The sequence below is a fragment of the Typopeltis vanoorti genome, chromosome 25, assembly GCF_054136105.1.
Source record: "Typopeltis vanoorti isolate ZY-2024b chromosome 25, IOZ_Tvanoo_1.0, whole genome shotgun sequence".
NCBI lineage: Eukaryota > Metazoa > Arthropoda > Arachnida > Uropygi > Thelyphonidae > Typopeltis > Typopeltis vanoorti.
Genome location: NC_143573.1, coordinates 10,498,276 through 10,511,593, shown reverse-complemented (window position 1 = coordinate 10,511,593; position 13,318 = coordinate 10,498,276). Strand labels below are relative to the sequence as shown.

General features: G+C 36.4%; 1 protein-coding gene across 1 annotated transcript in view; it reads left to right on the top strand.

Moving 5' to 3' along the window:
- LOC150092530 (uncharacterized) overlaps positions 1-11,315 on the top strand; it is a 32,635-nt gene extending 21,320 nt beyond the window's left edge. Inside the window, exon 7 of the mRNA XM_090414225.1 lies at positions 10,845-11,315. Within this exon, the coding sequence (XP_090270351.1) occupies positions 10,845-11,315 (471 nt within the window). The remainder of the gene's footprint in view (positions 1-10,844) is intronic.
- Positions 11,316-13,318: the final 2,003 nt, after the last annotated feature.

Below are 13,318 nucleotides of genomic sequence, written 5' to 3'. Positions count from 1 at the left end.
CCTTGGTATTGAATTTTTATTCTTAAACTGCAAGCTGCCCACGATGGGCAGCTTGCAGTTTACGAACGACTGTTGCTGTGTGGAGAAGTTACCCAGCATTTTGCATCGAAAGGTAAATATACGGGCTTTTTAAACCGACTTCTCAATTAGGAATTTTTAAAAGATCTAGCATTAATGATTGATATCCTACAGGAATTATCATATCTGTCAGAAGTTCTACAAAGTCGCAACATAAGTATTATCAGGGCTAAGTTTTTTTGTTTTTTTTTGTTGTTGCTCAACGATGCGAACACTTTGTTAAAATTTCCATAGCTCACTACTGGGGAAAACTAACCACTAAACATGCATACGTGGTGTGAGGAAAAAAAAAAAAGGGGGGGGAGACCATAAATATACAGAAAATTCGTGAGCAAAAAACCAAGCGTCTGCGTGAAAGCAAGTGGAATGTATCAGTGAGAGATTGGCAGCAAATCAACTTCATTCTTCTCTACCTCTCTCTCTCTCTCTCTCTCTCTCTTGTGAGAGTTGATGTATTTCTGGTTTGTATTGAATTAATAGTTGTTCAGAGATAATTTAATATATCAAATTTATACCGAAGAATGGCTTAAAAGTTTAGAGCAGTTACGATGTAAATATTGTAGAAGCTTATCTTACAAAAGAAGAGGGGAAAAATACAAAAATTACGAAACTCGTAATCCTTGTGTCATTAGATATTCTAGGGAATGATTTCGTAAAGTGGCAGTTTAATGAAGATGATTGATATTGCTGTATTTCGTTTAAGGTCAAGGTCAAAGTATGTTTTATTTCTCTTTCTTTCGCGATGTATTCGGAAATTTGTTTCATAACAGAAGCTCACAGTCTTTTATTATATATATATAATAAAAGACGAATGTTTCATCAGGAGATCAGAGTCTGTATCATGACATGATAACGAATGTTGTTCTGTTCGTCATATTATTTAGCAATCGAATATCATGAAAAATCACGTCGAAAGAAGCGCAGTATTCTGCGCTATGTAGGAGTATTAAGGAAATTAATGAAAATTCAAATGATAAGGAAAAGAGGTTCTTCGTCATGTGGTTTCCATCTGTAATGTTTCTACATTATTCAAGTAAGCTTCTACTGTCCTTTGTGGCAAAGAAACAGTAATAACGTTTCCTTATTGCGTGAAATAATAATTCTTCCACGTCTGAATGAATTGGATAATTGAGAATTGCTTAACTTGTAAAGACACACACACACACACACACACACACACACACACACACACACACACACACACACACACACACACACACACACACAGCTGTTGCTCAGTAGGACCTGTTTATTGAACTTGAAGAATAAAAAGTTCGATAATGCAGATTGCTAACATCATTTTACTACTTTTTCAGGTTTCATTCAGGAGATAACCATATTACCTGATGAGATAACCATATCTCTTCTCTCAGTACACTTTATTGCTATCACGACTGGAATCTTGATTCCATTAGCTATTCTAGTTCCTTACCTGATGACAGTATATAAAGGATATCTTCCAGCATTTTTATCGCATGTCAGGTAAGCGTAGTCGGTTTTGGTTATTAAAATATTACAAATTCTTTCTTCTTATCCTTTGTCTAAGACGAAGAAGTGTTTATATGTTCGTGTACAGAACAAGGATGGGTGATAAAAGAAATTAGCAACCAAAAGGCAGGTGTCATGGAAACCCTTTAGCAATCCTATAGAAGATAAATGTGAATGTAATAAAATATTCTAAATGCTATTTAAAAAGTTTAGAAATGGGAAAAGGGTAAAACGAATCAAATATGATAACTGTCATGTAAAACTGAACATAAATATTCTGGATATCGAACGAACTTGGAAAGTTTTAATTATGAGATAAACAGCTAAAGAATCGTGGTAGAATGTATTCAAAAGGAATTCAGTTAGAAATGCACACATGATGTAGAAAGAGGCAAGAAACACACATGAACCTTAGCTGTATTTGATTATGTTCAACACCAGCAATACTCAAAAATTGAGAATTAAACGTATTGTAGGGCCTACACTGTAGATTTCAGAAAGCCAGGCCAGAAAGTTTAGTTCAAGATGGACATAGTAGAGACGTCATGTCAATGAATAAGAGAGAAATACAATTGAAATTAAGAATTACAGAGACGAATTTTCTGGCTGAGATTCCTTGGTAGATTCAAGAATACTTGCTGGAGTGGATGCTTCATTTGCAAGGGTCAGGTTGGTTACATAGGTGGAGAGTGCATTGGCCTCTTTTCTTTTCTCCTCCTGATGGTATTACATGGCGTCATACGGGCTTGCGTTCAAAGGCCGGGTGGTTGAATTGCAGGACCACTGAACACAGAGTTATCTGCATAAATGAGTAAAAGGATCAGATTTATGCAAGTAACAGGAATCTTCCTGGCAGAACTTATTCTATAACATTTAACCACTCTTGGCATCCTAAAAAGAAAACCATAAAGAAGCTTTTAAAAATGTTTCATAACAATGCAGTTGTTATGAAACATTCAGAAACAATCAGAAAGCTGCGTTCCTTGACAACATAAATACTGAATGTGGACTGCTTCATGCGTCATCATGCTACACAATAACGCCGCGTTGTGCTCAACGTCCCAGCTGTAAACTATAATTCGGAGGAGCAAAAGCAATTCCCTAAGAGTGATCACGAACTGGGAAACCTCATCTGTCACACATTCTTCATCTTATCCCCATTTAATGACTAAATATACACGCAAGGCACAAAACATTAGAGATAAGGGAAGTTGACACTGGCATCCCCAGCGCAGAGGGAAACGTACCAAACCGAACACAGATGGTAAATAGAAGGACATCGGGGTTTCCCAACAGCGTATTGCAATCTACGAACTTGGGCAAATGGGGCAATCTTAGCTATTTTGATCTTGGATTAATTATTAATGCAAGATAGATCGGTCATTCTATCTCCAAAGTGGTAAGAAACGTAGGGTTCTCAAGGGCAACCGTCTACCACTCGTATACCATCAACGGACTACCAGCGCCCAGCAAGCAAGTGGTGGCCGACCATACGCCATTGCTGACTGTGGTCGACGTATACTGTCCAGGATCGTACAGACCAACTGCAGGGCAACGGCAGGACAAATCACACCCAATTTCAATGTCGAAGGGCCAAGCAGCGTCAGCGAGCGAACGGTAAGGCGTACCCTGCATACCATATGCTACAGGAGTCGACGCCCTAATCATGTACCACTGCTGACAGTTCGTCATCGGGCATTGCGCCTCGGCTGGTATCGGGACCATCAAAATCGGACCTCTGCAGAGTGGACCAGAGTCTTGTTTGATGAATCCCGTTATCAGTTGTACTGAGCTAACGGGAGGGTGCGGGTGTAGCCCCCGTCGTGCTAGTTCGGCTCTGCAAGGAGGTGATGGCTCCGTGATGGTTTCGGGAGCCTTCTCATGTGATACAATAGGTCTCTTGTTGTGTCTGGAGAGGTGTTAAACATTGCAATCTACTGGAATTGTGAGTTACTGGAATTTCCTGAATTTTTATCCCACATAAAATCAAGGATTAGTTCTCAAAAAAATTGAACTTCAGAGAAAATATTGCACGTTTAAAAATTAACATGTAAAATCAATTGCGAGCAAAAATCAACTGATCAGGTGATATTCGCTGATCACCTGACACTTTCATGGAATTTGTGCACCCTGCAGCCGATAGACTGTTTCAGAGGACAATGCGCAGCTCCATCGTATCTCAACTACCCAAGCATGGCTAGCTCGAGGAACACTTATCTTTGTTTAGGACCATCTAGTGGTCCCCTAGGTCCCAGAATTTAAGTCTGATCGAATCTCTCTCTCTTTCTCTATATCTAGGATGCCGTAGATCGAAACATCAGATCCATGTATCCGGGACCGACGTCTAAGGCTCAGTTGTGGACAATGCTCCATCAGGCATGGCTGGAATCACCTCCGGCATCTGGTGGAGTCGATGTCTCGGAAAGTACATGCTGTTATTCGAGCTAGAGGAGAATGACAATCTATTAGGTAGGTATCTCTAATGCTTTATCCAACAGGTGAATTCCAGGCAGATTTCTTCTCTGAAATCTTCCTGGAAAGAAGCAGCGTGGAATGCTTAAACAATTTTAAGAAAAAAAAGAAAGAAAGAACAGAAGTGATGCACATCATCCCACTTGGGAATGTTACAAAAAGAGGGAGACAAGTTTGTGGATGGGCATTCGTTCTTTGACTTTTCATAATTTCATAATAAGAAAAGAAATCTGCACCATCTTTTGAATTTTAGGTTAGGACTGTTTGTGAAAATAGCGATTTTAGTAAAGTCATGGGAATTCAGGTCTTCCGACGAGTATATCGGTAACATCCACGATCTTGTTCATATCTCTTCTGACAAGAGAGACAGTGATAGATAATTTGAGTAGAAGTTGTTAAGGGGAACAGTTAATTATTCTAGTAATGGTTGACAACGAGGCATCTATGTTCTAGATAAAATGCCCAACAGTTCTAATTAAAGGCATTACAAGAAATGAACGAAATGCACAAATTAGGCGAATAAACTTTGAGCAAGAAATTACCAGAGAGAGAGAGAGAGAGAGAAATTTCCGACATTGTTTTACGAAGAGGTTAGATGCACAGTTCGAGAGCATAATCAGGAAGGTTTGATTGGTCGTTTCTTAGAAACCTTCAAGTTATATTTTCACTTACAACAGTTGAAATCCTGAAGGTGAAATTAGTAGATATGGATTATGCTGAGGTCAGTATTTAAGAAGTGTACTGTATATTGCTAAACCCGAAGAATTGTTTCCTTTATTGGGAGATTAACTGCTTTTATGTCCAAAAGAAAGCTTGATTTATTAATTCATTAAATCATTTTAAAATAGTCAATCTAACACACACCCACACACCCACGCACGCACACACACACACACACACACACACACACACACACACACACACACACACACACACACAAAGAAATTAATATACGTTTTGCATCCCATCATCCTGTTATAACTATCAACTGCACGTGTGCACTCTCTGACCAGTTTACGCCTTTGTGAAATGTACGATGTGGGATGTTCAAGAATCCCATCTGTGACGTAAGATACCTTATCGGGTACTTTCAATCAAATGGTGAGTTAGTCGGTCTCATGCGCAGGCACAACGTTTTCTCTCCCGGAAACTCGGGTTTTCCGTCCCTCAGAACAAGAAAAACGTCCCCATGAAAGCAGATCTACAGCCATAAAATACTTCTCCTTAGGGGATGCAGCAGAGGAGCATGACTTGTCGGGTTGAGAGAACCCGCCGTAAGAGAAGGATGAGTTGAAGAAGAAGAAGAAGAGGGTACCGATATGAATGCAAATTTTAATATAATAAAATTTATATAATGTCACGTACACAATACAAAAGATAAAATATTGATACAATAAAAGATACAAATTGGTTAAGTGGGAAACGAACATCTGATACATCTTAGGTGTATATTTCTAGTCCTCTACATCAGTGGTCTCCAAACGTTTTTGATCGCGTACCCCCAAGACAGAAAAAATAAATAGCGCGTACCCCCAATTGATTGAGCAAAAATCTATTGTAATAAGTATTATAAAGAGGAAATATGCCTTGTATCATCATATGATAATTAAAAACGCTAGATATTTTTACACATCATTTTTATTATTAACAGCTTACAAACATATTTATTACAATATTTAATGTGAACAATGCCCTTGCATTTCTTTCATAATTTCTTGAAATTCTGGTTTGATATGTTGCTTCTTTAAATTATTTGCAATGATTTCTATACGTCTATCAATAGTATTTGCTGATAAGGGAATGCATTTTAGGTTATCTGCATATTCTTTTCCAGATTATTTCTGCCATTGTTATGGCAGTTGGGAGTACAAGTGTTTCCCTAATGGTGTGTGGCTTTTGGTCATTTGCAATTAAGAATGCAACCTCAAGAGATGCCTCCAAATATTTATCGTTAATTTTAAGGAATTTGTTTAAGTTGTTGGATTGAGAATTACATGTCTTCAAACATCGCTGAAAGAATTGTAAAGATTTGTGTTCATGTTCAGGATGTTTAGTTTTTAAGTGTCTTTAATGATGGTTTCATACTTCCATTACATAGCGTCTTATGACACAATACACATGTAGGACGAGGTTCATTGTTGACCATCGTCTATGTAAATCCCCATTTCGAGTAGTCTTCTTGATAATTTCGAACTTTCTTTGGCAAGGTTTTGTTAAGTTTCAGATTAATGTTTTTATCATTTCATTTGACTGATAACGAACTTGTTTGAATAGAAGAATCAATCCTATATTTTCCTGTTCGTCTGATGTAGAAGTACTATCATAATTATCTTCAGTTCGCGGTTTCTTTGGAGGAAATTTTATTAACCTTTATCCATTTTGTGACGATTAATTTGTAAAATTTAAATATAATTCCTTTACTATTGATAATATCAAACACTTAAAAAATGTAAACAATTTTGATAATATTAATTTACTATTTCTAGTGTAAACGTAAAAGTAAGCACTAAAATACGTTGGAATTGCACAGTAACAATATATATACTAAAAAATCGTTAAACTTACTACTAATAGTCAAATAATTAATACAACTGTGGTGTCGTCTGTAGATAGAAAACTAAGCAATTTTCCTTCTCCAGTTGGGCTTGTCAACACTAGGATGCTCTACAAACAATGGCAATGATAAGAAGTAAGAGATTTATTCCCTAGTTTTAAAAAAACATGACAGCTTTGCCACAGACGATTATGTGTGCAAAGTTGCCCGATGTGCACTGCTCGCAAATTTAAGTTTACAGGATATTTATAACGTCTTTTTCTATATTAAATATGTGTTTAATTGATGAAAGAAAGTAATATTCTTTATCTTTAATTAATTAATTTTTTTCCTATCAATATAAAACTTTTTTTGACGTACCTCCAACTATCGACGTATCTTCACGTACCTCCACATATTCAAAGTGTGGTACGCGTACCCCCTGGGGTACGCGTACCTCACTTTGGAGACCACTGCTCTACATAACCTAATATTTTCTTTCAAACAGCATGGACTGTTGTTTCTCAATTATGGCCAAAGAAGGTCTCTGAGCCTCTGTTAACTGCTTATGTTTTTCTGACCTTTTTAGCTCCTTTCGAGAATGGAACACCCGAGGTTTCTGGAGTTAAAATCGTTTCTTCACCATATGAGACAGTTTAACTCGGCTTTAGTTGAAAAACTCTTATAAAAGATGTTCTTATCACAGACTACATTCAGATTCAAAACTTTCCAACCAAAAAAAAAACACATATATGTATATATATATATAATATACAGTGTACGGATTAGGGACCACGAGATGGCGGACATTGTCTGCCGTACTCTCATCCTCTGACGCCAACTGAAGTCATTGATAGAATTGGGTGGCTATCTGTGATTGTGTAAGATTGGAAATTGGGTGCTAATCAGTTTCCAGAAATCAGGGCTCAAATAGCCTCGCCTACTCCATTTCAAGGATAAAAAAATGTTACTGGATTTGTTTGCATTTATTTACTCTGCTATGATTAATTTATTTTGTTACAGAATTCGCTCTACTTTCGCTGAGAACTTTATCATTCAAGTGAACGACAAACGAAACAAAACTGTAAAGTGGATAATGAAAGCACACTTTCTTTTTGGCATCAGGTGGCAGTTGGAGTTTGTGGAGTTGCAAGCTATCCTGGAGGATTTATTTTGTTGATAGTCTCTGGGTAAGAATACATTCCGAACATCTTTCATACAACAAATGCTTGCAATGATACGATCAACAAAAATACTAAAAGAGAGAAATTAGTCTTTTTTTTCGAAATTAAATACGCCATCTGCATATTTGAAAATAACCGTTTTCTTATTAATAAGACGGATAAATATGAAATTTAGAGTGTCATGTGTTTGTTTTTTTTTCATTTCAAAACGAAAACATTCTAAATTACTTTAGTACTTAACGTAAAAAACAAACAACATTCAGTTTTCTTTCTTTGATTTGAACTTTAAACTAATAACGTAAATTATTATATTATTATGTAAAATTTTTGATTTTAGATATTATCGGTGTTTCTTCTTCACCAGTTTTGCTACGATATTATCTTCTTTTTCGTGATAACAGTCATCCTAATGTCATAATGGATTACCTGCTGGGAAATAACAACGATTATGTATTCTGAATTCGTGCTGCCACTGCTCTGATCTATTTATTATGCAGCATCCTTATTATTATTATACGCCTAACTAGTGTCTGTCACAACGAAGTGTGCTAATGAAGAGAATTTTTAAAAGTATCGAGAATTTCCAGTTGACAGTGGAAAGCATCTCCAACCAATAGGTCCTAAGATCAATTGGTTGGAGATGCTTGGATCTATTTCGTCTTCCACTGTGACAACGACCACCTTCACGCTGTTTGTTTGGCAAGAAGTGGGTGAAAAACTTTCATGATTGTTTTCTAGATTATAGCAGTCTTCCAGAATATCTAATAAATAAATAAATAAATAAATATAGGAAAATAATAAAACAGAACTATAAACATTTCGTTCCTTCACCGTGCTAAATATAATACAGGATTTCATCTTTTTAAATTGGAGTTTGCGATGGTCAAGAACTTATTCGTTACATTATTCAGAAAGAGGTAACATGGCCATTGTCTATAAAATCGAATACTGAATCGCTGTCAATCCTAATTACGGCATCTCTTTGTTGTCGTCATATATTTATTCCGCTCTGACGCTCCTTCTCATTTCTCCAACACAGCATTAGGTCGATCGTGACTTTTTTGTTAGGCATTCCAATTATTCTTTCATTATTCGACCTCAGCTTCTATTCTCTGATGGATTTCTGCAATTTACAATTTGAGGAGCCCATTTATTACTAGTCACTCATGTGGTATGCAGTATATAGAAAATCATCTGCCCTTGTGTACTTGAATGTGATTCACAATGTACAGGGTGGCCATAAATTAACTTTCCCTATTTGGAGGTATCTGTAGCTAAACCTAATACACGGAATGAGACCACATTGTATACTGAGACTTTCGAAGGCATGGGGAGATGATTTCCGCGAAAAAAAGATTTAGTACCAAAAGACGCCGATAGGGTAAATTTTGGCACTAACGGAGCCGAAAGCTGTCAAATATTTGCAGTAAACGCAGGTGAAAAGAATTATGCAAATTTTACTGTGCGTACTTGACAGCAACGCCACCAATTCCTCTTAAAAAGGGATTGGGAACGTTCAGGCAGTTATTCGAATCAGTGACGAATTGTGTTCAATATGCGTCCTAATTTGCCTCAGTGCACCTTAAACAGTGCAATGCCGTAGCAGTCCTTTGGGAATTTAGAAGACTTCATAACCGTACAGGTATTATGTCAGCTGTAGCACTGAGAGCTATGATTAAGAAGTTTGAAGAAACTGAATCACTTGGAGTTAGACCTGGCAGTGGACGGAAATCAGTGCAAGAAGAGACAGTAACAGACGTTTGTACTGCGGTATTCGACGACACAGGGACCGGTACTGGTACAAGCACTCGTGTCATAACTCGCAAACTTGATATGGCTTATGGTACAGTCTGTAAAATCTTACGGAAAATGCTTCACTTCTATCCGTATAAGTTCAGTTGTGTACAAGCACTAACTACCGCAAATTATGATAAGCGCATGACCTTCGCGCTAACATTTCTTGCCCGAATGGAGGTCGACAATCACTGGCCTTGGAGAATATTGTGGGGTGATGAGGCTCATTTTTATCTAAATGGGTCAGTCAACACTCACAACTGCAGAATTTGGGCATCTGAACATCCCCAAGCGATCCAGCAAGTACCACTGCATTCTCCAAAAGTAACCGTGTGGCTTCACAGCCGATTTCATAATAGGACCATACTTTTTTGAGCTTATTACCCCTACAGGCAGGGCTGCCACTCCTTGGGATTTTTCCCACGATCTAGGGAATTGAGCCGCTACCTAGGGATCTAGGGATTTTTAATAAAAAACTTCCAAAATCTTAGGAAATTTGAACAAAAGTTTGAATTTTAATATTTTTATCATATTTTACTATTATACTCACGAATTTTTTTCTTTTTTGATAAATCTGATAAATAAACCGTTTTTGCTCTTGTCCGGTTTCGTTTTCCCTTTCTTATCGCACACAGGTTTTACATCGTTACATACATATAGCGCAACCTCTTGCAGTGTCATTGTAGAGATCTTGTGCTTGTACAGTGTTTTGACAAATTGTTTAAATTATCAATATTTTTTCCTTATTTTCATATTTATGGTTCTTTCAATCCAACCATATGGAGCCATCAAAGAATAAACAGAAGTGGTATTCTCAAATATTTAAAGAAGATTGGTTAAAATATCCTGAATTAAAAGATTGGCTGTAGCAAGACGTGAACAGCAAAGATACCAGTTACTGCAAGTGTTGTAATATTACATTTAAAAACGCAAACAAATCTGCGGTAATAAAGCCTAAAGATTCAGCCAAACATAACAGTAATTATCTGTGTGCTAAGTCGACAGCTGTTATTACTCAATTTCTTAATAAGAAAGCGTCAACAGAGGATAAACATTTAGTTAGGAGTGAGTTAATAATTGCTAGCTTCTTTTCTGAGTATAACGTCCCATTTTCTCATGTTGATCGTTTTGTAACGATGTGTAAACGCGCATTTCCGGATAGCCAAATTGCTGGAAAGTTGGCAATGAAGAAAACTAAACTTTCTTATGTTATTCAGGATGGATTATCATTCCATGAAAAGTCTCAACTTACCGAAATATGCAAGAATCAAAAATGTTCAATTATAATAAATGAGAGTACAGATATCTCCGTCACTCAAATCTTGGCTGTTGTTGTACGGTATTTTGATACTGATAAAAAAGATGTAGCTGATGCATTATTAGACATAGTATGTGTAGAGAACGGAAGTGCTAAAAGACTTTACAGTGCTGTCAAAACTCTTCTGCTAGATCATGGCATTCCTCTTAGCAATATCATTGGGTCTGATATTGATAACTGTTCCGCCATATTGGGCGTTAACAGTGGATTTCAGAAACTGTTGAAAGATGACATCCCATCTGTTTTTGTAATAGGTTGCGTTTGTCATTCATTTTCTCTATGCGCTAGTCATGCAGTCAGTGTTTTACCCTCATACTTAGAAGCTTTTCTAAAGGATTTAACCTCCTACTTCTCCCGCAGTGCTAAGCGGCAAAGAGATTTTGTACTCATTCAAGAAGCTGCTGATATAGCTATACATAAAATTCACAAACTTGCTCAAACCAGGTGATTGTCGAGGGAAAAAGTAATATCAACGATTTTAGAACATTATGATGCATTAGTTCTATACTTTCAAAATGAATCAAGGACAGATAAAATTGACAATGCCAAAAAATTTTATGATACACTTACAGACCTTGGAACCAGACCAATGCTTTTTTTTCCAATATATTCTTGAAAAAGTAAATACACTTAATATAGATTTTCAATCAGAGCATTTCAGGTTACACCACCTATTCCTAAATGTATCAACAGAATATCTCAATTTACTTAGTTGCTTCATTAAATATGAGATTTTAAGAACAGCTAAATTATCAGAAATTGATCCAAGAAACCAAAACAACTATAAAAATGTCAATCATATTTACTTCGGTGGTAGAGCAATGGCGTACTTAATTAGAAACCTTTCGAAGATAACTCTATTTTGTTGAGATTTAAAAATGATGGTTTAAAGGTTCTTGTGGAACTTAGTTCGCAAATAATGAAAAGATTTGTCTTCGATGAAGACAGCATTGTTGCAAAATTACGAATCTTGCACCCAAAAGTTGCTAGTGACCCTAGCCAGTCACCATCTACCATTATTCCTCTTTTTGCTCAATTCTCCTCACTTGTTGATGATATTAGGTTAAATCAAATAGATGATGAGTGGAGAAGTTATCGTCTCGTAGCATCAGATCTATCAATTCCTAAAGATATTGGCATTCCTCGATATTGGCATTCATTGACTGACATAAAAGATGGCATGAATAATAATAAATATGGTTTATTGTCATATTTGATGAAAAATCTTACTATTCTGCCGCATTCATCTGCATGCGTGGAGCGAATTTTCTCACAAGTGAATTGTATAAAAACAAAATTAGCTAATTCATTAAAAACAGAAACTGTGAGAGACAGAATCCTATCAAAGCAGTGCTTAGCGAGACAAAGTGCAACGTGTACTTTTTGGGATCCATCGAAAACATTAATCAAGGAGTTGGAAAGTCACACAGCTCATAATAGATATAAACATCGACTTAATACCGCAAAGCAGCAAAGGGAATGTGATCAATTACCAGAAGATATTGGCGAAGAGGGAGGAAATGTCAATTAAAGTAAGTTAAGCATGAATTCTTCGTATAATATAATTTTTTTAAATGAAAATGTATACTTTGTTACAGGAAAAGAGAAAGAGAGAATTAATAAAAAAAATTAATAAACAAAAAAGAGCAAATTTTTAACTCATTTTTCTGGTCAGTTAGTAGGTAACTATTTAAATGTCAATTTTTTGTATTTTATATTATGTTTTTAATTTATGTGTAATGTTTTAATTAAACCATGCAGAATTATAAATTAATAAAGGCATATTTAAATGCATAGTTTGAGTTTCTTGGATATTTAAGAGCATATTTCGGATTTCGGATAAGAGCATGTTGCTGTCAGTTGCTGCTCTATCCAGGATTTGCTTACGCTTGGACTCGCCGAACTTTATACATTTACTATATTCGGCATGAAACTCTTTGAGTTTCTTATTCGGCTATGAAACAATATGGGATGTAATATCCCTTAACTTAAATAAGTTTATACGTCGCCGAATTGAAGCCTTTGACTCTTCATATAATTAATATTTCGGATGTTTTAAATGTTTTTAGTGTATACTTGGACTCATATTTTGCACTTTTTTACGACCTAAAAATCCGAGCCCTAGTTATTACTACCTGGGAAATTTTTCCCTAATCTGTGGAATTTTTGAGGTCTAATCTGGGGAATTTCGAAAAATGTGAGTGACAGCCCTGCCTACAGGTCCTGTAACCTGCTACATTACTGGAGAGATTTATTATTATTATTCGTGACACCTCCAAGGAGTCCGAAGACTCATCGCGGGAGGACACCTACAACTGTCTCAACCACTACACCGAACCTCTACTACGAATTATCTCCATCAACACCATCCACCGCCCAACTCCACCACTACCACAACTAGTATTTTTTGTCTGTAAATTGCTGGTGTTCTGAAGGGTCGATTTGTCTGTG